The sequence below is a fragment of the Oncorhynchus clarkii genome, chromosome 1, assembly GCF_045791955.1.
Source record: "Oncorhynchus clarkii lewisi isolate Uvic-CL-2024 chromosome 1, UVic_Ocla_1.0, whole genome shotgun sequence".
In the NCBI taxonomy this organism is placed as follows: domain Eukaryota; kingdom Metazoa; phylum Chordata; class Actinopteri; order Salmoniformes; family Salmonidae; genus Oncorhynchus; species Oncorhynchus clarkii.
In genome coordinates, this window is record NC_092147.1 from 24,255,073 (window position 1) to 24,277,420 (window position 22,348).

Below are 22,348 nucleotides of genomic sequence, written 5' to 3' on the forward strand. Positions count from 1 at the left end.
TTGTTTTAATATGATTTGTATCACAAAAAAAGTGGCTAAATAACTATTCAAAAATTAAGAATATTAATCCGCTTTACAAGGAGTGTAGAGCCTAACTGGCATACATAAGCAGCGCGTCAGTTTCAAGTTTGGGGAGATCATTTTCACCATAAAAATGCACCTTTATAATCAAATCAAATCAAATGTATTTATTTATATAGCCCTTCGTACATCAGCTAATATCTCAAAGTGCTGAACAGAATCCCAGCCTAAAACCCCAAACAGCAAGCAATGCAGGTGTTGAAGCACGTTGGCTAGGAAAAACTCTCTAGAAAGGACAAAGCCTAGGTAGAAACCTAGAGAGGAACTAGGCTATGGGGGGTGGCCAGTCCTCTTCTGGCTGTGCAGGGTGGAGATTATAACAGAACATGGCCAAGATGTTCAAATGTTCATAAATGACCAGCATGGTCAAATAATAGGTCTGGGACAGGTAGCACGTCCGGTCAACAGGTCAGGATTCCATAGCCGCAGGCAGAACAGTTGAAACTGGAGCAGCAGCACGGCCAGGTGGACTGGGGACAGCAAGGAGTCATCATGCCAGGTTGTCCTGAGGCATGGTCCTAGGGATCAGGTCCTCCGAGAGAGAGAAAGAAAGAGAGAATTAGAGAGAGCATACTTAAATTCACACAGGACACCGGATAAGACAGGAGAAGTACTCCAGATATAACAAACTGACCCTAGCCCCCCGAACATAAACTACTGGCGGCTGAGACAGGAGGGGTCAGGAGACACTGTGGCCCCATCCGATGATACCCCCGGACAAGTGACCCCACCCACTTTGCCAAAGCACAGCCCCCACACCACTAGAGGGATATCTTCAACCACCAACTTACCATCCTGAGACAAGGCCGAGTATATCCCACAAAGATCTCCGACACGGCGCCAACCCAGACAGGAAGATCACGTCAGTGACTCAACCCACTCAAGTGACGCACCCCTCCTAGGGACGGCATGAAAGAGCACCAGTAAGCCAGTGACTCAGCCCCTGTAATAGGGTTAGAGGCAGAGAATCCCAGTGTGCTAATGCTAATAATAACATTACATGCATAATTGCATTTGCGGTCACTTTTGATAATGGTGTTTTCCGCTAATGGAACTCATAACATGAAGAAATAGCCTAATAGTTGATCCATTTTAAGGTAAATGTTCTGATCTGTGTCAGCCACAAGTTTTTTTGATGCTAGTGGTTGTATTAATTTGGGATCTATCGCATCCCACAACAGTCCCAGACTGTCAGTCCCAGTTCATCCAATATCTTCATTATTCACCTCGGAATTGGATAAGGACGCAAGCATTTGCGTTGTGTCGGTCTTAACTTGTACAGCCGTGGTCAAAAGTTTTGAGAATGACACAAATATGAATTTTAACATAGTCTGCTACCTCAGTTTGTATGATGGCAATTTGCATATACTCCAGAATGTTATGAAGAGTGATCAGATGAATTGCAATGAATTGCAAAGTCCCTCTTTGCTATGCAAATGAACTTAATCCCCCAAAAACATTTCCACTGCATTTTAGCCCTGCCACAAAAGGACCAGCTGACACCATGTCAGCGATTCTCTCGTTAACCTCTCTTGGATCGTTCGGGACGGTAGCGTTCCACCTTGCCAACAGCCAGTGAAATTGCAGGGCGCCAAATTCAAAACAACAGAAATCTCATAATTAAAATTCCTCAACCATACAAGTATTTTACACCATTTTAAAGATACACTTCTCGCTAATCCAACCACAGTGTCCGATTTCAAAAAGGCTTTTCGGCAAAAGCAGAACATATGTTAGGTCAGCAACTAGTCACATAAAGCATTGAGCCATTTTCCAACCAAAGAGAGGTGTCACAAAAAGCAGAAATATAGATAAAATGTATCACTAACCTTTGACGATCTTCATCAGATGACACTCCCAGGACTCAATGTTACACAATACATGTATGTTTTGTTCGATCAAGTTCATATTTATATCCAAAAAGTTTACATTGGCGCCATGTTCAGAAATGCCTCCAAAACATCCGGAGAAATTGCAGAGAGCCACATCAAATAACATAAATACTCATCATAAACTTTGATGAAAGACACATGTTTTACATAGAATTAAAGATAATCTTGTTCTTAATGCAACCGCTGTGTCAGATTTCAAAAAAGCTTTCCTGCAAAAGCACAATTTTCAATAATCTGAGAACAGCGTTCAGCCACAAAAGCAAGCCATACAGTTACCCGCCAAATTGTGGAGTCAACAAAAGTCATAAATAGCATACATCTTACCTTTGCTGATCTTCATCAGAATGCACTCCCAGGACTCCCACTTCCACAAGAAATGTTTGTTTTGTTCGATTACGTCCATATTTATGTCCAAATACCTCCGTTTTGTTTGTGGGTTTAGTACACTATTCCAAAGGCACAATGCACGAGCGCAAAATCCAGACGAAAAGTTAAAAGAGTTCCATTACAGTTTGTAGAAACATGTCAAACGATGTTTACAATCAATCCTTATGGTCTTTTTATAACAAATCTTCAATAATATTCCAACCGGACAATAACGTATTCATTACAGAGGAAAAAGAAGGAACGGCGCGCCCGCGTGACCGAGCAGTAAACAACCGATTGGCCTCAGCCTAGTCCACTTGATGAAACAGCTCTTATTCGACACCCTTCCACAATAGAAGCCTCAAACACCTTTCTAAAGACTGTTGACATCTGCTGGAAGTCTTGGGAAGTGCAATCTGGCCCCATAGACACAGCATATTGGACAGGCAATCACTTAAATGAAACTACAAACCTCTTCCCACTTCCTGGTTGGATTTGTCTCAGGTTTTCGCCTGCCATATGAGTTCTGTTATACTCACAGACATCATTCAAACAGTTTTAGAAACTTCAGAGTGTTTACTATCCAATACTACTAATACTATGCATATATTAGCATCTGGGACAGAGTAGCAGGCAGTTTACTCTGGGCACCTTATTCATCCAAGCTACTCAATACTGCCCCCCTGTCACCAAGAAGTTAACGCAGGTGTGAGTGTTGACGAGAACAAGGCTGGAGATCACTCTGTCATGCTGATTGAGTTCGAATAACAGACTGGAAGCTTCAAAAGGAGGGTGGTGCTTGGAATCATTGTTCTTCCTCTGTCAACCATGGTTACCTGCAAGGAAACATGTGCCGCCATCATTGCTTTGCAATGAAAATCATTGCTTTTCACAAGCAAGGATATTGCTGCCAGTAAGATTGCACCTAAATCAACCATTTATCGGATCATCAAGAACTTCAAGGAGAGCGGTTCAATTGTTGTGAAGAAGTCTTCAGGGCGCCCAAGAAAGTCCAGCAAGCTCCAGGACCTTCTCCTAAAGTTGATTCAGCTGCGGGATCAGGGCACCACCAGTACAGAGCTTGTTTAGGAATGGCAGCAGGCAGGTGTGAGTGCATATGCACGCACAGTGAGGCGAATACTTTTGGAGGATGGCCTGGTGTCAAGAAGGGCAGCAAAGAAGCCACTTCTCTCCAGTAAAAACATCAGGGACAGACTGATATTCTACAGGGTACAGGGATTGGATTCTGAGGACTGGGGTAAAGTCCTTTTCTCTGATGAATCCCCTTTCCGATTGTTTGGGGCATCCAGAAAAAAAAAGAATTCCGGAGAAGACAAGGTGAACGCTACCATCAGTTCTGTGTCATGCCAACAGTAAAGCATCCTGAGACCATTCATGTGTGGGGTTGCTTCTCAGCCAAGGGAGTGGGCTCACTCACAATTTTTCCTAAGAACACAGCCATGAATAAAGAATGGTACCAACACATCCTCCGAGAGCAACTTCTCCCAACCATCCAGGAACAGTTTGGTGACGAACAATGCCTTTTCCAGCATGATGGAGCACCTTTCCATAAGGCAAAGGTGATAACTAATCCCATTGGGAACTTGTGGCCAATCCCCAAAAGGCGGGTGGACAAACAAAACCCACAAATTCTGACAAACTCCAAGCATTGATTATGCAAGAATGGGCTGCCATCAGTCAGGATGTGGCCCAGAAGTTAATTGACAGCATGCCAGGGTGGATTGCAGAGGTTTTTAAAAAGAAAGCTCAACACTGCAAATATTGACTCTTTGCGTCAACTTCATGTAATTGTCAATAAAGGCCTTTGACACTTATGAAATGCTTGTAATTATACTTCATTATTCCATAGTAACATCTGACAAAAATATCTAAAGACACTGAAGCAGTAGACTTTGTGAAAATTTACATTTGTGTCATTCTCAAAACTTTTGGCCATGACTGTAGCCTGTGAGAAAGACCCGATTACGTGACAGAGAGTGATGTGAGTGAGAGACTCTAGTGCAGCAGACTCAGGGAGATGCAGCACAATGCAGCACTCCAGGCCGCAAAAGGCATGTATTTTTTCTGGGTGCATTATGGCCACAAAGGGTTATGCCGCCATGAAATTTGAGGGATTATCAAGTGCTTGTCAAATTGTGAATGAGAGACTATTGGAGTATGTACAGCATGCTCAAAAAACAAAGCAGAGCTCATGTCTTTCAAGCGCCTTTCTTCAAATCATCATTAGAGTCTCATCATGCAGCCTTACAAAGCATTAAAAAATCCAACCATATATACCGACGTTTGTAGATGTCACGCCTTGACCTTAGAGAGACTTTTTATTTCTCTATTTGGTTAGGTCAGGGTGTGATTTGGGTGGGCATTCTAGTTTGTCTATTTCTTTGTTGGCCGGGTATGGTTTCCAGTCAGAGGCAGCTGTCTATCATTGTCTCTGATTGGGGATCATACTTAGGCAGCTCTTTTTCCCACCTTCAGTTGTGGGATCTTGTTTGTGTGTAGTTGCTTTCTGCACTGCATATAGCTTTATGTTTGTTTTGCATTTTGTTTTTTGGTGTCATTTAAAATAAAAGTATAATGTACGCCTACTACGCTGCACCTTGGTCTCCTTCTAACAATGGAGATAACAGTAGAACAACTAAAGTTACATTTATAACTGTCAATTTAGCATATTGGCTATTTCTTTGTTAACTGCTCAACACAAAATAGTTGCATGTGCGCACTCTCTCAAATAGTTTGGAGAAAATATTAATATTTTATTTGGCTTTGTAGGCGAAATTAAGAGGTGTAATAGACCAAATTATTAGGGTGAGGCACATGGGCTACTGACATCTTACTAGACAACATACACTTAGTATTACTTTCTTAGCTACAGTATACATATCTCCCTGGCATATTACATCATTTATGAAGCAGCATACAATACATTTTTGGACTCACATTGTTGTGCTAGGGTCACTTGAACAGGAATGTGGCGCAGCGGTCCTCCGAGTTAACAGTTGTTTTGACAGCATGACCAATGTTGAATGTTTATCACTTTAAACTTGGAAAAGAGCCCCTTAATCCCAGATTTGGAATCACACAGCCATTGTTACTGATTTCTTCCAAACCACTCGTTTAATTTGCGATTTCCAACTTGTTGTGTTATGGACGATGAGCACCAATACGTTTTATCTATAATTTCTCTTCATTATTTCTATTCATATGACAAGGATTAAAAAGGATTTGCCAGTAGATTGTCGACTTGATTCATGACAATGACTGCTAGCTAATATTTTGAAAGTAAGATGATGACATGATCAGTCCAATCAAAGCTACTGTACATATAACGTGATTTGATGTAATTTTATCTGTGGCCAATGACCTTGAGCCTTCTTGGAAGGGCACTTCTATGGCAGCAGCCGAAGGGATAGAATTTCCAAGGTCTGCTCTTACACTTTGCAATGACATAAAATTCCTATGAGTGACAGAACAGTGAGCTAGTCACGATGCAACACTCCGTATTTCCACCACAGAAAGCACTGAGCTAGGCTGAAACACCTGCATTTTGGAGCTGCCTTACTCAAGAAAACAAAAAAGAGACCATGTTTGTATGTGGCTTTATTAACTCAATGATATATATTATTTTTTACATTGTTTACAAATTGATATGTGACACGTATTTATGCCAAAATAACATGCAAAACAGGCAAGCCCCCCAAAAAAATATATATACATTTCTTGTTATTATTTTTTGCTAAAAATGTGGGGCTCAATGAGGGGCTCTGCCCCACCTGCCCTGAATGACGGGTCAACACTGGCCATTTGGCATAGCCATATCAGGACCTAACATAAGGACAACTCGGAGTATCAGAGTATTTTATTATTTTCTTCTGAAATAGACAACGTTTTCTTCATATCATGATTCTTTAGACCTATATAAAATAAATAATGGATTTATTGTGAAGATGTAGAGGCTATATTACATGGATTTATTAGACTTTTTAAAATGGCTTGTAGGCTATGTATGGAAACCAGGTGATGCTAAATGTGTTAATGTTAAGTAATTACAGTTATTTGCTTGACAATCACCGGCTGACAAAATTTTGTGACCGCCGCAGCCCTAGTCCCAGCTGAAAATAGCTCTGAAGCAGGGAGTCAGAGCCACAAGGGACTAACCATGAATTCACCAGCACAGCACTTTTAGCTTCCAGAAACTATCGCATAGGGAAGTAAAGTCACAATGTACTAACACATTCATGATCATACTCAATGTCAGTTATTGTTGAACGATTTGCTAGTCATGCAATGCTTGCAGTTGTAAGTTCATTAAATTGAGGACTAAACAGCAAATACTTTTGATATTGGCATGCCATGGAAATTAATGTTTTTTATCTTTCATGTATACACTTACAGTCATATTGTCGTGAAGAATTTCAGCAAAGGGCAAAGTTGATCAAAATCAGTTTTAGAAACCATAAAAATATACCTTATGGAACTGCGGGGATTGTGAAGAAAAAAAACACAGGCACAGACCCACATGCACATAAGACATAAACGCTACACACACGTACACGTGTTGTATTGTAAATATGTGATAGTGGAGTAGTGGCCTAAGGGAACAAACTAAATGTTTTGGGTAAAGTGTAATGAAATGTATTGTCATGTAATATTTGAAATGGTACAGTTGGAAATGTACATACACCTGAGCCAAATACATTTAAACTCAGTTTATCACAATTCCTGACATTTAATCCTAGTAAAAAAATCCCTGCTTTAAGTCAGTTAGGATCAGTTGGAGTCCACCTTTGATAAATTCAATTGATTGGATATGCTTTGGAAAGGTACACATCTGTCTATATAAGGTCCCACAGTTGTCAGCGCAAAAACCAAGCCATGAGGTCGAAGGAATTGTCCATAGAGCTCTGGGACAGAATTATGTTGAGGCAAATATCTGGGGAAAGGTACCAAAACATTTATGCAGTATTGAAGATCCCCAAGAACACAGTGGCCTCCATCATTCTTGGAATCAATTTGGAACCATCAAGCGTAAAGGGTCTGAATAGTTAGTTACATGTATGTAAATGTGATATTAGCTAACATTTCTAAAATCTGCTTTTGCTTTGTCATGATATAATATTGTGTGTAGATTGATGAAGGGGGAAAACGATGTAATCCATTTTAGAATAAGGCTGTAATGTAACAAAATGTGGAAAAAGTGATGGGGTCTGAATATGTTACAGATGCACTGTATGTAAATATACAGTACCAGTCAAAAGTTTGGACACACATACTCATTCTAGTTAATTTTTTATTTTTACTCTTTACTACATTGTAGAATAATAGTGCAGACATCAAAAGTAGCCACCCACAGCTTTGCACACGCTTGACATTCTCTCAACAGGCTTCACTTGGAATGCTTTTCCAACAGTCTTGAAGGAGTTCCCACATATGCTGAGCACTTGTTGGCTGCTTTTCCTTCACTCTGCAGTCCAACTCATCCCAAAACCATCTCAATTGGGTTGAGGTTGGGTGATTGTGGAGGCCAGGTCATCTGATGCAGCACTCCATCACTCTCCTTCTTGGTCAAATAGCCCTTACACAGCCTGGAGGTGTGTTGGGTCATTGTCCTGTTGAAAAACAAATGATAGTCCCACTAAGCTCAAACCAGATGGGATGGTGTATCATTGCAGAATGCTCTGATAGCCATGCTGGTTAAGTGTTCCTTGAATTCTAAATGAATCACTGACAGTGTCACCAGCAAAGCACCACCACATCATCACACCTCCTCCTCCACGCTTCAAGGTGGGAACCACACATAGCGGAGATCATCCGTTCACCTACTCTGCGTCTTGGCCCAATCAAGTCTCTTCTTCTTATTGGTGTCCTTTAGTGGTGGTTTCTTTGCAGCAATTCAACCACGAAGGCCTGATTCACACAGTCTCCTCTGAACAGTTGATGTTGAGATGTGTCTGTTACTGTGTTATTTCATAGTTTTGATGTCTACATTATTATTCTACAATATAGAAAATAGTAAAAATAAAGAAATGCCCTCGAATTAGTAGGTGTGTCCAAACCTTTGAGTGGTACTGTTTATAAATATATAAATTATGTGTGTGTGTTATATGGTAATTGGTAACTTGTTGTTCAGGGTATGACTTGAGTAGTGTATTTGATTACAGCATGTATTGGTTGTGTGTCAGAGCTTGCTGCAGTTTCTTTCTTTCCCTCACTCTACCAGCCTGTGTTGGACCTGAAGGCTGTCGGCAGCACCGGGAGAGGAGGGGTGGGTAAGTAAATAAGCCCATAAAGGATGCTTTGAGCCAGGCAGTGTGGAGGAGAGAAGAGGGGGTCTGTCTGAACAGTCCTGAGTCTTTTTGGAAGCTGGCTGCGCTGCAGTGAGCTGGGACAGGGAGGGGGAGAGGACAGGAGAGGAGGGTGAGCTAGTGAGAGGGTAGAGGGCTCTTGAAGAGGAAAAGCAACGTCAGTCTGGGCAGCTATGCACCGAGCCAGGACAGTGTGACAGAGGAGAGGGGAGCAGGGATTTGGGCTGTGCTGCAGAGGGATGCAGAGAGGAGCTGCCACTGCAGTAGGAGAGAGAGACTGAGACAGAGAGGGGGACTGAAGGACAAGCACCAGCCAGGAGGCTACAGAGATCCATTCTTAGACATCCAACCTCTACCACATCGTGGCCTGGCTGCTTGCCCATGGGAGAGACCCGTGAGCAGGCATGGACTCCAGACCAGATGGGCAAGATTCTGCCAGGACCAGGGATGGGATCAGATCATCTGCTATCCTCCTGTACATTTCTCCCTGCCTAACACCCTCAACTGCTGGCTGAGATACTGGGATCTGAGGGCCTTCATGCCCCAGGACAGTCCGGGTAGATAGAGGAGAGGGAGAGGAGGTGGGTCAGGGGAGACAGAGGATAAGGAGGAGGCGGTAGCTGTAGTTTTTTGATGAGGGACTCCTAAATTAAGTGAGTTGGAATAAAGATGTAGTGTGAGTGGGAAGCAGAACAAGGAGTGAGCTGTGCTGCAGAGTGTGGTGGAGTGGAGTGGGGCAGACCGGGAGCTGGGTGGACTGACGGACACACTGCCTGAGCTGCAAGGGTAACTCCAGAGGGGAGACGGAGCCCGAGTTGTACTCTGGGTCAGGAAGGTACGGAACAATATATACTGTGTTTTATATGTGTATGTGTGCGAGAGAACATAAAATCATTCTAAAGGATGTCTTGTGTGTAGTGTTATGTGGAGCAAATTCGTGTGCCAATGGCCAAAACAGGATATTGGTCGTAACATTTGGCTAAAACAAACCTTCTCAGAATATATTCATGGTTATTATATGTGAGTAGTAGAAATAGAGGGAGTATGTGGTGGGGTGAGAGTAAATGACATTCTGTTCATGGATAGATGAATGTGTAGTCTATGTGAGTGTTGTGTGTCGGCTTGTGTCAGGTTAGTACGTTAAGTGTGTGGTATAGGCTTCTGTATTTCATGGCAGAGCACAGTGGTTGGTTCCCTGAGGCTGGTGCAATGTTAGAAAGACAGACCGACAGGAACTAACGCCTCAGAATTCCATTTGAAGACGTGACCTGTGCAAGGAAAACGTTGCCTGTTTGACGTTCCATTGGATCACTGGTTGACTTCAAATTTGAAGGCCCTGTTGGGTTTTGTCAGCAGACTAAAACAGGCCTTAAGGGAAGTGGTGCTACTCTAGCTGCTCATACATTCTATTTGACTAACAGTCAGAGTGTACAGTTACCAGCAACCTCAAAGTGCCAGAGAAGGGCTTTAGCTCTGCAACCACACACCTCTTTGTATTGGGGAATGATGTTTTTCATGATACGAGCTAGGCCCCTTTGTTCCAGTGAATATACGTTTTTTTATTTTACCCCTTTTTTCTCCCTAATTTCGTGATATCTAATTGGTAGTTACAGTCTTGTCCTATCGCTGCAACTCCCGTACGGACTCGGGAGAGGTGATGGTCGAGACCCATGCGTCCTCTGAAACACAACCTCGCCAAGCCGCACTGCTTCTTGACACAAAGCTCGCTTAACCTGGAAGCCAGCCGCACCAATGTGTCAGAGGAAACAACGTACAACTGGCGACCGTGTCAGCGTGCATGCACCCGGTCCGGAGGAGTTGCTAGAGCGCCATGGGAAAAGGACAACCCGGCCGGCCAAACCCTCTCCTAACCCGGACGTCGCTGGGCCAATTGTGCGCCGCCTCATTGGTCTCCCAGTCGCGGCCGGCTGCGACACAGCCTGGGATTGAACCAGGATTTGTTGTGACGCAGCTAGCACCGAGATACAGTGCCTTAGACCGATACGCCACTCGGTAGGCCCGTGAAGAGAAAGCTTAACACTACAGCACACAATGACATTCTAGACGATTCTGTGCTTCCAACTTTGTGGCAACAGTTTGGGGAAGGCCCTTTTCTGTTTCAGCATGACAATGCCCCTGTGCACAAAGCCCACACAGAAGGTCCACACAGAAGATTTGTTGAGATGGGTGTGAAAGAACTTGACTGGTCTGTACAGAGCCCTGACCTCAACCCCATCGAACACCTTTGGGTGTTCCTAATGCTCTCGTGGCTGAATGGAAGCAAGTCCCCACAGCAATGTTCCAATATCTAGTGGAAAGCCCTCCCAGAAGAGTGGAGGCTGTTATAACAGCAAAGGGGGGACCAACTCCGTATTAATGCCAATGATTTTGGAATGAGATTTTCTACGAGTAGGTGTCCACATACCTTTGGTCATGTAGTACATGTTGTGAGATTGAAAGAGAGCCCTCTAGAGGGGAGTAGATGTGAATTGTTATACTGAAGATTAAATAATATAATATTCTTAGTCCTGGTGACAATGTTTATATAGACATACTGTAAACAGCTGATTCTTTTTTGCATGGGAAGCAGAAAGATCTCTGGCCCACTGAGTTTATCATTGTAATTTGCAGACACTGTGCCCTGGCTCCAGAGCTTTGATTCGCAGGCTTGGTGGAAAACTATGACTCTTTAAAGAAAGGCTGTGGAAGTTACAGTTAGATTGATAAATTATCAAGTTTAAACCCAGCCAGCAGGAGACTCCACACACTGGCCCCAGCGCTCTCTCCCTTCACACGGTCATCCACTCCCCCTCCTTTCCTCTTTGGTTTCTCACCCCTCCCTTCCTCCCTCCTTCCCTTCTTCTGTAGTCACTGTAAAAGTGCCTGTCCCACAGCCAAAATGCTCATTCAGTCTGCACCAGCCTGCCATTACACCTGAGAATACAGTCCATTCAGTCTGCTGGAGGGAGGCATTACACCTGAGAATACCTGCCTGGGACCCACCTGGGAAGAGCTACCTGTGCCTGAGCTTGGATCTCGCCTGAAAATACCTGCCAGCCTTTCCTCTGTGAATGCTGACCTGCAGCTCGCCCGAGAGCCGCTGAATTGCAAAGCAGATTCTTAATGTGAATGGGAAATCCAAGCCAGAGAAGATACATGTACTACACCAGGATATGTATGTTTAAGTAGCAGGGACAAAGTCTTGATCATGAGATGATACCCTAATCCTCCAGGTGTGAGCCAGCTATCACCTCTACCACCACAGTGAGTACTGGGCTTTGACCATTCACTACCATGGAGACTGACTACAGTATTGTTCAGATATAGCCTTAAGTGGTGATGAAGGGTTACAGTCTGTGTTGGTTAGTGCATTGTATAGTAGTGGAATGGTCTCTCTCTCTCTCTTTCTTTTTGGGGAGATGTTAATTAGAGGGTTTAGTGCAGAAAGGTATGGTGGTTCTAGAATTGATTTTGTGATTGTTTTGGCGATGTGACATTTCAGAGGCTGGAATTCTATGGGTTTCTGCATCAGTGACCAGTGACACTGTTCATCTTCATGATGCCTTAAAAACAGCAACAACTAACGTTACTCTTCGTTTTGGCTGTGCAGTTCAACTTGGAAGTCCTAGTTTCTACCTGAAACATGATATTTAGTCCATAGAGTTTGACATGGAGCCCCCTCTCTATTCTTTTCTAATCCTGGCTGCTAACAGCCCCCCAGTGAATGTGGCTCTCTAATTAGGGTCAAACAGACCCTGTCCCTGTCTGTCTGCTTGCCTGTCATCTTCTCTATGCCCAGGGGGCATTTAGAGCATGCTGGCTGCCTCGCCCCTCATATTGCCCCCTATGGTCCATGGATCATAGACTGGCCTTCAGAGGGGAATAGTTATGTGTTGTCAGTCGACACTGAATTAATCTGCACTCACTTTCCAAAAACAATTCTAGATACAATACCATGCATGGTGGAATACATTTGGAATAATGTGATATCCTGGAAATTGAGTTTGGGTAGTGTACTACTTATTCTGGTGGAGTACCATATTTACCCTAATTACAAGTTGCTTAAATAAAATAAAATCGACATGTTATTCGTCACATACACAGTTTACAGTAGGTATAAAAGGTGCAGTGAAATGCTTATGTGCTCGCTCCCTCAATACAGTACATTAATCAATATAAATAAGCATAAAAGAGTCAAGTCAAAAATAACAGGCATTAGGAGAGGTAGTATGCATAGTAATGATGGACTTTATTTACACTGTATTTACAAATATAAAGTGGGTAGTGACTTGGTCACGCAGTAGAATAAATAATATATACACCAGGGTTGACTGTGTGTGTGTGTGTGTGTGTTACAAGTTCCTTAGTGTATTATTACATTGAAAGCGGGTCTCATAGAAACATGATGAGAGAATGTACTGTATGTGTGACAGTGCCAGGATGTAAATCCACTTGGTGAGTAGTTATTTACATTTCTGCCAGTGTTTTCCAAAGAAGTGTATGTTATGATATGAGGGCTGTGAATGAGGGCCGTCTTTCTCCAGCCGAACCGAGAGGGGTGCACAGGGAGGTAATTTAATCAATGAAAGGGGGGGAATTGTTCTCCAGTCTGGCCACTCCTGAGTGTCTGCCAAGCCCTGCCTCGCCTTTAATTAACGTCATTAACCTGGGAGGAGAGAGAGAGTCTGACTGAGTCTGAAGACTGCTGGAGATGCCAGACAGAAGTTACTCTAGCCAGTTGTTTCTGTCTGTCAGGAAAATGAAGGCCAACTGATGAACTAGGCATCATTTCCAGAGATTGTTTAAAGGTTGTAAATGGCTATGCTGTTTCTCCGTGTTTATTCTGCATTTTTTCGGTGAGGTCTTTCACATTCTTTCATTTGGAAAAATTTGGGTATTGCTTGAATCTTAATCTTTACTTTTCGTCGTAGCCAAAAATCCCATTATTTAGTGTTATGAAAAGTGGATAGCCTAGTTAGTGTATGTTTCAGAAGAGTACTGGTCGTTAAGGGTGTGACAGAAAAGACAGGAAATTACAATTACATTTACTGAAATAAGGGAGCAAATAAACATGTCGAATATGTAAACCTGTGAACTCATCATCTGCCTGTAGTTCCTAGGAGCTTATCAGGGCAAGCCTGTGTGAGCTATCCCTGGGTGTTCTCTATCACTGTATAGACAACTATTGATGTGGGCAATATAAAATAGATTCACCACTAAACAAACCCAACCACATGTATTTATACATTCAAGGCCTGGCTAAAAATGGTATTTGATGAATTCATATAAGGCATCTCAAGTGTATTACCTGCTTTGGATTTTCTTAAACACGTGTGGTTTCTTGTCTGCCTCCATCCAAACCCAGCCTGAGCTCTGTCTGTCCTCCAACATTTCTGTCTGTCCCCATTCTGACTCCTTCCCCTCTCCTTTCCCCCCCAGATGCCCTCTCGCTGTAGGACTGTGCTGCATATCGTAACCACCACCCTGTTCGCCACGGTGGTCCTGTTTGGGATCCTGCTGGCCTATGTGACTGGCTATCAGTTCATCCACACAGAGCAGCACCACCTGTCCTTCGGCCTGTACGGAGCCATCCTGTCCCTGCATCTTTTCCTCCAGAGCCTGTTTGCCTTCCTGGAGCACAGACACATGCGCAGCCCCGCCCGGCCCCAGCACCTGCGGCGCTCTGTGGCCCTGTGCATCGCAGCCTACCAGGAGGACCCAGACTACCTGAGGAAGTGCCTCTGCAGCGTGCGCCGCATCTCCTTCCCCAGCCTGAAGGTGGTGCTGGTGGTGGACGGGAACAGACCGGAGGACCACTACATGATGGACATCTTCCAGGAGGTGATGGGTGGAGTGGACCAGGCTGGCAGCGTGGTGTGGAAGGGGAACTACCACAGTGACGGGGGTGGAGGGGTGGGCAGAGGGGGGACTGGAGCAGCGTCCCTGCATGCGCAGGAGGCTGCACGTGTGGCCAGGCTAGTGAGAGGCTGTCGCTACTCCTGTATCATGCAGGAGTGGGGAGGGAAGAGAGAGGTGATGTACACAGCCTTCAAAGCCCTGGGAGACTCTGTGGACTATATGCAGGTAAGTCTCTTTGTGTTTAAATTTTGCATCTCTCAACGGGTCCTCTGTTCTGCTTGATATAAATAGGTAACCTCATCTCCTTGTGACTGAGTCTCCACAGACGTTGGCACAAGGCCCTGTATCGATGCTCTTCCATTACAGAGCAATATCTCAAAGTTGCGAACACACACACGCGCGCGCGCGCACACACACACATACGCACACAGAGGTAATCCCATTACTCAAAGGCCAGTCACGAGCAGCATTTCCCCCCCTCCCAAGTGAGTACTCTTTTATACACTCTCAAGTGTTACATATTATAGCAACTGATTGAAATGTCTGCATTTCTCCTGGGCTTGCATACTGTATACATAAAGCAATAATACAGTATATTACTGCATTGCCAGGGTCAAAGTTCAGTTGTTCAGCTGGATCTCTTCTGTATACTTCTTGAACACCTGTGTGCTGTCAGAAGTCTCTAATTTCTTTCAGCTAACTTGAGTGGCACCTGATGAAACACAGGGGACCTGAATCACCTGCTGTGTCCCTAAGCCTTCATTCTTGGGTCTTTTGCAATCATTTATAAACACTTAACCACTCATTTATTAATGTAGACCACATCAGTGTGTATTGCACACATATCATCCCTACAGCAATCGTAGTAAGATCAATAGCTGATTGTGTGATGGGATAAGCAAATTAGATTAATCCACTGTCAAAGCCAATCCCATTACCACCAACTTGGCTCCATGTCAGTTATATTACAAGGATGGAAATAATACACCTGTGTATGTGTGGCTTTGCAGGTGTGTGATTCAGACACAGTTCTGGATCCAGCGTGCACCATAGAGATGCTGAAGATTCTAGAAGAGGATGCAAAGGTGGGCGGAGTAGGTGGAGATGTTCAGGTGAGAGACTTCTTTCTCTAAGAAGACCCTTCACATTGTTTTTATTGTCATCCTTTCTAAATGTATTTACTACTTCTACTGAATCACCAGTAACAGTTTCTCCTCACTTGTCTCTGTTTCCCTTCAGATCCTGAATAAGTATGACTCGTGGATCTCCTTCCTGAGCAGTGTTCGTTACTGGATGGCCTTCAACGTGGAGCGGGCCTGCCAGTCCTACTTTGGCTGTGTGCAGTGTATCAGTGGTCCCCTGGGCATGTACCGCAACTCCCTGCTGCAGCAGTTCCTAGAGCCCTGGTATCACCAGACCTTCCTGGGCAGCAAGTGCAGCTTTGGTGACGACCGCCACCTCACCAACCGCGTGCTGAGCTTCGGTTACAAGACCAAGTTCACGGCCCGCTCCAAGTGCCAGACTGAAACGCCAACGCGCTACCTCCGCTGGCTCAATCAGCAGACCCGCTGGAGCAAGTCCTACTTCAGAGAGTGGCTGTACAATGCCCTCTGGTTCCACAAGCACAGCCTTTGGATGACATACGAGTCTGTGGTGACGGGTTTCTTCCCCTTCTTCCTTGTTGCCACAGTGATCCACCTGTTCTACCGCGGGCGCCTGTGGAACATCCTTCTCTTCCTGTTGACAGTGCAACTGGTTGGCATGGTGAAGGCCACCTACGCCTGCTTCCTGAGGGGCAGTCTGGTCATGATCTTCATGTCTCTCTACTCCCTCCTCTACATGTCCAGCCTGCTACCAGCCAAGATCTTTGCCCTGCTCACTATCAATAAGGCTGGCTGGGGCACGTCAGGGCGGAGGAAGATTGTGGTGAACTTCATAGGGGTGGTGCCCGTCACAGTGTGGGGGGCTGTGCTGCTGGGTGGGGTTGCCTACACCATCTACTGTGAGACCCAGGAGCCCTTCAGTGAAACCGAGAAAGCGCTTCTCATCGCTGGGGTCATCCTGTACGCCTGCTACTGGCTCATTCTGCTGGTTCTCTACCTGGCTATAGTGGCCAAGCGCTGCAACAAGAGGGAGGAGCAGTACCACCTGCCGTACGCAGAGGCATAAGACATGGATCCTTGTTCAGTCCCTTGTGTGCTGCTAGAACAACTGAGCCAGTCTGTGGCCCCACCACTCTGTCTCCATGGTGCTAAACCTCTGGGACCTATGGGGCATGAATGTGTTGTAGAATGACAATGGACGGACAGTTCACACATTAACCTGGGAGACTTGGTTAAGTAGGTTACAAACCTTTTCTACAGTACAGAGTCCTCTACCAGTGGCCATGGTGCTTACCATGGATATAAAGCACATTATCACACAGCCCGTTTGGCCATGGTGGGACAAGGTGTGGCCAGGATATACCAGAGATCATAAGAGTTATGACACGGTGTGTGTCAGTATGAAGCAATGTTGATGTGTTACTTGATGCACTGAGCTGAGGGCCTTCTCTGCCTCAATCAGGACACACAATGATCTACAGTTGTATTTTTGTAATACAAAAATTGATAGACAATCTAACATTTATACAAACATAACTTACAAATACATTTGGTGCTGATGAACAGGCCCAGGGTAAACTTTTAGCTCGTAAGCTAATGGCTTGCAAGGGTATTGACACTCAATTGAATGAGTCAGTGAGTTTCAGTGGCCATTTTGTTCTATGGGTGCCAAATTGTATTCACATTATACTGCAGTGTTCATTACAGGATGTACTTTTCCAAGTGAGGATAATCCCACATTAATTCCATCATGTACTGTAGACTATGACCAAAGAGCACTTGTTTTTTGACATGTCGTACCATTAATACAACATAAGTACTAACTCCATTGCTGTTATTAGTTGTAAATCCATGAGAAAATAAAAACATGATCCCATTTTATCAAGGTCAGGTGGTATTAGTGTAGGTGCTACCATGTCTAAGTTGACATGTGTTTTTTGTTGTTGGAGAATGGAGATAATGTCGTGGAAGTTTCCACTTGTGTGCTATTTAAGTTGTGTTCATATTATTTTATTAAATGAGGATTGCATAACTTGAAACTTGAAAGTGCAAACAAGACACATAAAACAATGTTTGTTTACAGACTTGTTCAGCCTCTATCTACAAATGATGCAGTAGGTCAATTTGATGGTACAGTACATTTCCAGAGGTGATATAGATGTTCAAGTACAAACTTTGTGGGCCACCAGGAATATGTTTTCAGTGTTGTCTTGGCTATGAATTAGAGTTTGCTGTTGTTGGGGCTCAGAACTGCAACCTCCACACCAGTTTCACAAGGCACAAAATTGTTTGCAATTCCTTCAAGTATTGGTGGCCATGAATTGTGACCACATTATTTAGGAGTTTTTTTATACTGAAATTGGGGTTAAACAGATAAAGAGCCCCCACAAAAATGTAGTACTTTGAAGTTATTTCCTGAGTGCAATGCCAACATAAAGTTAACACCAACATAAAGTGTCTTAATAGGGCGTTGGGCCACCACGAGCCAGAAAAGCTTCAATGCACCTTGGCATAGTTTCTACAATTGTCTGGAACTCTATTGGAGGGATGTGACACCATTCTTCCACGAGAAATTCCATAATTTGGTGTTTTGTTGATGGTGGTGGAAAACGCTGTCTCAGGCACAGCTCCAGAATCTCCCATAAGTGTTCAATTGCGTTGAGATCTGGTGACTGAGATGGCCATGGCATATGGCTTACATCGTTTTCATGCACAATCACTCATACCCTGTCAATGGGGGGCATTGTCATCATATGGGGGCCAGTGGTGGAAAAAGTACCCAATTGTCATACTTGAGTAAAAGTAAAGATACTTAATAGAAAATGACTCAAGTAAAAGTGAAAGTCACCCAGTAAAATACTACTTGAGAAAAAGTCTAAAAGTATTTAGTTTTAAATATACTTTAGTATCAAAAGTAAATGTAATCGCTAAAATATACTAAAGTATCAAAAGAAAAAGTAGAAGTATAAATCATTTCAAATTCCTTATATTAAGCAAACCAGACGGCACCATTGTCTTGTTTTTATTTATTTATGGTTAGCCAGGGGCACACTCCAACATGTAGACATAATTTACATCCCTACTGCCTCTGATCCGCCAGATCAGAGGCAGTAGGGATGACCAGCGATGTTCTCTTGATTATTGCATGAATTGGACTATTTTCCTTTCCTTCTTAAGTACTTTACACCACTGATGGCATAGCCATGGTAGCCAAAATATTAGCCTGCTCAGCATGATGGCCCTAAGCATGATGGGATGATAATTGTTAATTAACTCAGGAACCACACCTGCGTGGAAGCACCTGCTTTCAATATACTTTGCATCCCTCATTTACACAAGTGTTTCATTCAGTTACTTGTGGTCATTAATGGGGTTGGTTTTAGGCAGTATATTGGAAAACATGTTGGAGTCACAAGGCCATTAAGAGACGCCAGCCAGCCAGAGAGATTGTGTGTAGTGTGGGGTGGGGTGGGGTGGCCAGGCACAGAGGGGGACATTTTGTACTGTGTGGCTGGATGAATTGGTCCCTTCAGCCATCATGGAGCAAAAATGGTGGACATCTATGGTTACACTTCTATGTGCATGCCAAGAAGGGACCTCCCATAAACAGCCACTAGGAGGCTAGGGATGCTTGCAACCCCTTTGGTCCTCTTTAAGGAATAAGTACTGAATGCTGGAACACTGAACTTAGTGTTTAGAATTGTGTACAGACATCAAACTAATCTCTATTATTAATCTGTCTTAACATGTAGATGTGGCCTACCTTTCCCTTTCTACTCCTGAGGGTGTATGTCAGGTGACTGTGTAATAAGACTCTCTATGCACATGTATGATGTGTGTAAACTAGCAGCACCATATCAGCAAGTAAAATTATGAGTATGTGTACATTTATTTGGCGAATAAAGGTGATTTGAGTCTTCTGATTTTGACATATTTGGATTATGTGAAGAAATGAGAGGCAAGGACACCATAGAGACGACTGTGACAGTGTTGTCTGACATTTGTTTGTGTGGTGTGGAGATGTCAAATACAATCTTTGTTATAGCCTATCTATCAGGCTGAACATCTGCTTTCAGTCTACAATATTGTCAGCAATTTTTGATTTCCTTGATACAGCCTGCCACTGTTTGACAACAAATCAATCGGTTTCATAATGCTGAGTGACTGTAGATGTCCAGCCATATGATGTAAGCATATCTGACATGAAAAAACCCAGTCTTATAATTGTTTTGAATATAATTATGTAACTATTCAATACGTCTGTGACTGAAAATCTATGCCAGACTTTTCTAAGGTGTCTCAATGCCGCAGAACAACTGTTGAGCCTATCGAACAAACCATGATATCTCAGCTCATACAACATTCAATGTTACATAAAGGCAATGTTTCACAGTATATTGCAAAGTAATATATTTTGTGTATTGTATATATTCAAAGATATTTTGAAGATGTACAAGAATTATGGGTTTAAGAATAGACCTATATTTAAAAGGAACTATGGGATTTGTACATTTCCTGAAACAATAGCGTTTTACATTATTTTTACAATGTGATGTAGTTAGCACAATGATCTGTTATTCAGTGTAGTTTGGTCTCTAGTGTTCAAAATTGCCACACTTGTCTTTTTGTAGTTTCATGGACGAGACATCACTCATATCACCAATATCCCTATTATGATTTAGGGATGATGCTTCATGTAGATTTAGAACAGGCAGTTATAACTGTCATGTAAAAGTAGCAAACCAAGATAGCATTTCTAATACAGTAGTAGGGTACAAAAAAAAATCACAATCAATCACCAGCATATGGCTATTGAAACATAAAATACACATTTTATTGGTATGTAATAGCTGAAAATAAAGTATTGTAACCACCTATGTATTTCATTATGTTTAAATATAGAAGGCAAGACATGTTGTTGGAAAAAGGTTTTGTATTTCAAATCAAAACAGTTATTTTTCCGACTTGTACAGCAGTTGAAAAAAAATGTATTTTTTATCTGAATAAAAAAATATTCTCATTCGACTGTTGTGGTGATTTCTTCCCCATCTGAAAGTAATCACTGTACAAATGTCATGTCAAGACATTACTAAATCCTGTAATCTGATAAGTGCAAGTGTTAAGCAAATTCCAGCAGTGTAACCACTGACATAACAAAACAAATATGCACACAGCCTAGTTTCAGATGTCCCATAACCTCAAGCCAGAGGAGTGTGTCTCAAGTACAGTCTTGCAATGGGTGCTCCATACTTGTGGGTCTGGCGTCATTAAGAGTGCGGCATGTCCTTTGCTCCCATAGAGGTGACCAGGGTCAAGGTCATTAGGCACAAAACGGAAGAAAACAGACTGCAACAGGGACTATCTGAACTTGTCAAATTTTTTTCCAGTTAAAAGTGTTTTGCGACAGTGAGCCCTATAATGCATATGACCAAGCACTTCACTACAGTTTCTTGGGCACATTAGTGATGATGGGCTTTGGGCGAGTATTGAAGATGAGCTTCTTCTTGATGAGGGAGGAAATAGAGTAGGTGGTGGGGTTCTGCTGGTTGATTTCCATGGGAACCTTCTCCCCCTGTGGGAGGCCAGAGTGTTTCATCAGGACAGCGAAGGGCTTCTCCAGTTTGACCACCTTCACATAGAGGATGTGGTGTCCCACAATGAGCACAGGTACACCCTGGGGAGGGGACACAGGTGAGCACAGTAAAGACAAGACACAACATCTCTGAGTGGAAAGAGGTAACAGAAGAGTGTACTAGCACTGCATTATAGTGCCATGTTGTCAAGTGCCTCTTTGGTGTAGAGCAGATCTCCCACCAGGTTCCCAGCCAATCCAGAGTTCTGCCTGGACATCATTTCCCCCTGGAGTTCAACCAGCAGCCACTCAGTAGGACCAGGTCCATCCACACTGGACAGGGATGGATAGGGGAGTAAAAACAGATGTTCTCACCAAATACATAGACATCAAACATTGTCACTAAACATGATGAAATTAATCTTTCATACACTACAGCTGACTGATTGCGAGTGTCAATGCTGTCTGTCTCTCAACATATCGAACTCTGTTTATAACCATCTGACGAAATGAAATAGTTAGCTAGCTAGGAAAGTTATACTATCCTGAATGTTTTCATACTCTGCGACGAGACAGACAAAACTTCTCTGAATTGACCATGTATAAGAATTCAATTGATTGAGAAGTCTTACCTTGAAGTTTTAACAATTAGAACCATTGTGCTGCTCGCAGAAAGGTAACTGAAACACTATCCAGGGGAGGAGAAGAGAGATGCAACACAGGCAACAATGCAATATTGTTAGGTAAATATAATGACGCATTAACGCTAATTCTGTCACTGACAAGTCCTGTTTGTTTTAAGATTAAACATTTTTATGTAATTAATTTCATTGTTCTTTTGGCCAAATTTCATATACACAAATGTCAATTTACAAACAAAAAACACATTTTCTTACCCTACAAAAATAAATTGAACTGTATTTTAAGACAATTAAATACTCTACTAACAAAAAAAGCTGTTAGAATTATAAGTGTATGTAAGTTATGTCCCTTAAGGTCCTTGTGTAATTGTAATGTGATATTGTAGCCCCTAGGTCGATTGTCCATTGTATATAATCTGTATATACTTGTGTTCCCTCATGTACCTTCTGTATTGATTTGTTGTTAATAAAATAAAAAATAAAAAAAGTCCTGTTTGTTTTCATGTTTTTC

General features: G+C 43.0%; 2 protein-coding genes across 2 annotated transcripts; one reads left to right on the forward strand and one right to left on the reverse strand.

Annotated features, from left to right (window-relative positions):
• Positions 1–14,101: 14,101 nt before the first annotated feature.
• On the forward strand, positions 14,102–16,969 carry LOC139415849 (hyaluronan synthase 3-like). The gene is made up of 3 exons (XM_071163987.1): positions 14,102–14,746; positions 15,532–15,633; positions 15,761–16,969. Exons 1-3 carry the CDS (start codon positions 14,102–14,104, stop codon positions 16,688–16,690), a joined length of 1,677 nt encoding a protein of 558 aa, XP_071020088.1. The 3' UTR covers positions 16,691–16,969.
• Positions 16,970–20,615: 3,646 nt separating this feature from the next.
• LOC139415857 (chromosome transmission fidelity protein 8 homolog) lies at positions 20,616–22,342 on the reverse strand. The gene is made up of 4 exons (XM_071163994.1): positions 22,282–22,342; positions 21,829–21,884; positions 21,439–21,529; positions 20,616–21,298 (listed from the first exon to the last, which is right to left on the reverse strand). The coding sequence occupies exons 1-4, from the start codon at positions 22,339–22,341 to the stop codon at positions 21,065–21,067; spliced, it is 441 nt and encodes a 146-aa protein (XP_071020095.1). The 5' UTR covers position 22,342; the 3' UTR covers positions 20,616–21,064.
• Positions 22,343–22,348: the final 6 nt, after the last annotated feature.

Bases quoted from the DNA above. Each gene is read 5' to 3' on its own strand.
- LOC139415849 (XM_071163987.1), top strand. From the start codon at position 14,102: ATGCCCTCTCGCTGTAGGACTGTGCTGCATATCGTAACCACCACCCTG. The intron at 14,747-15,531 runs GTAAGTCTCTTT...GTGGCTTTGCAG, and splicing joins ACTCTGTGGACTATATGCAG to GTGTGTGATTCAGACACAGT. The intron at 15,634-15,760 runs GTGAGAGACTTC...GTTTCCCTTCAG, and splicing joins GAGTAGGTGGAGATGTTCAG to ATCCTGAATAAGTATGACTC.
- LOC139415857 (XM_071163994.1), bottom strand. From the start codon at position 22,341: ATGAAAACAAACAGGACTTTTTTTATTTTTTATTTTATTAACAACAAA. The intron at 21,885-22,281 runs GTACATGAGGGA...TCCCCTGGATAG, and splicing joins ACAACAAATCAATACAGAAG to TGTTTCAGTTACCTTTCTGC. The intron at 21,299-21,438 runs GTGGGAGATCTG...TCCCCTCCCCAG, and splicing joins CTGGATTGGCTGGGAACCTG to GGTGTACCTGTGCTCATTGT.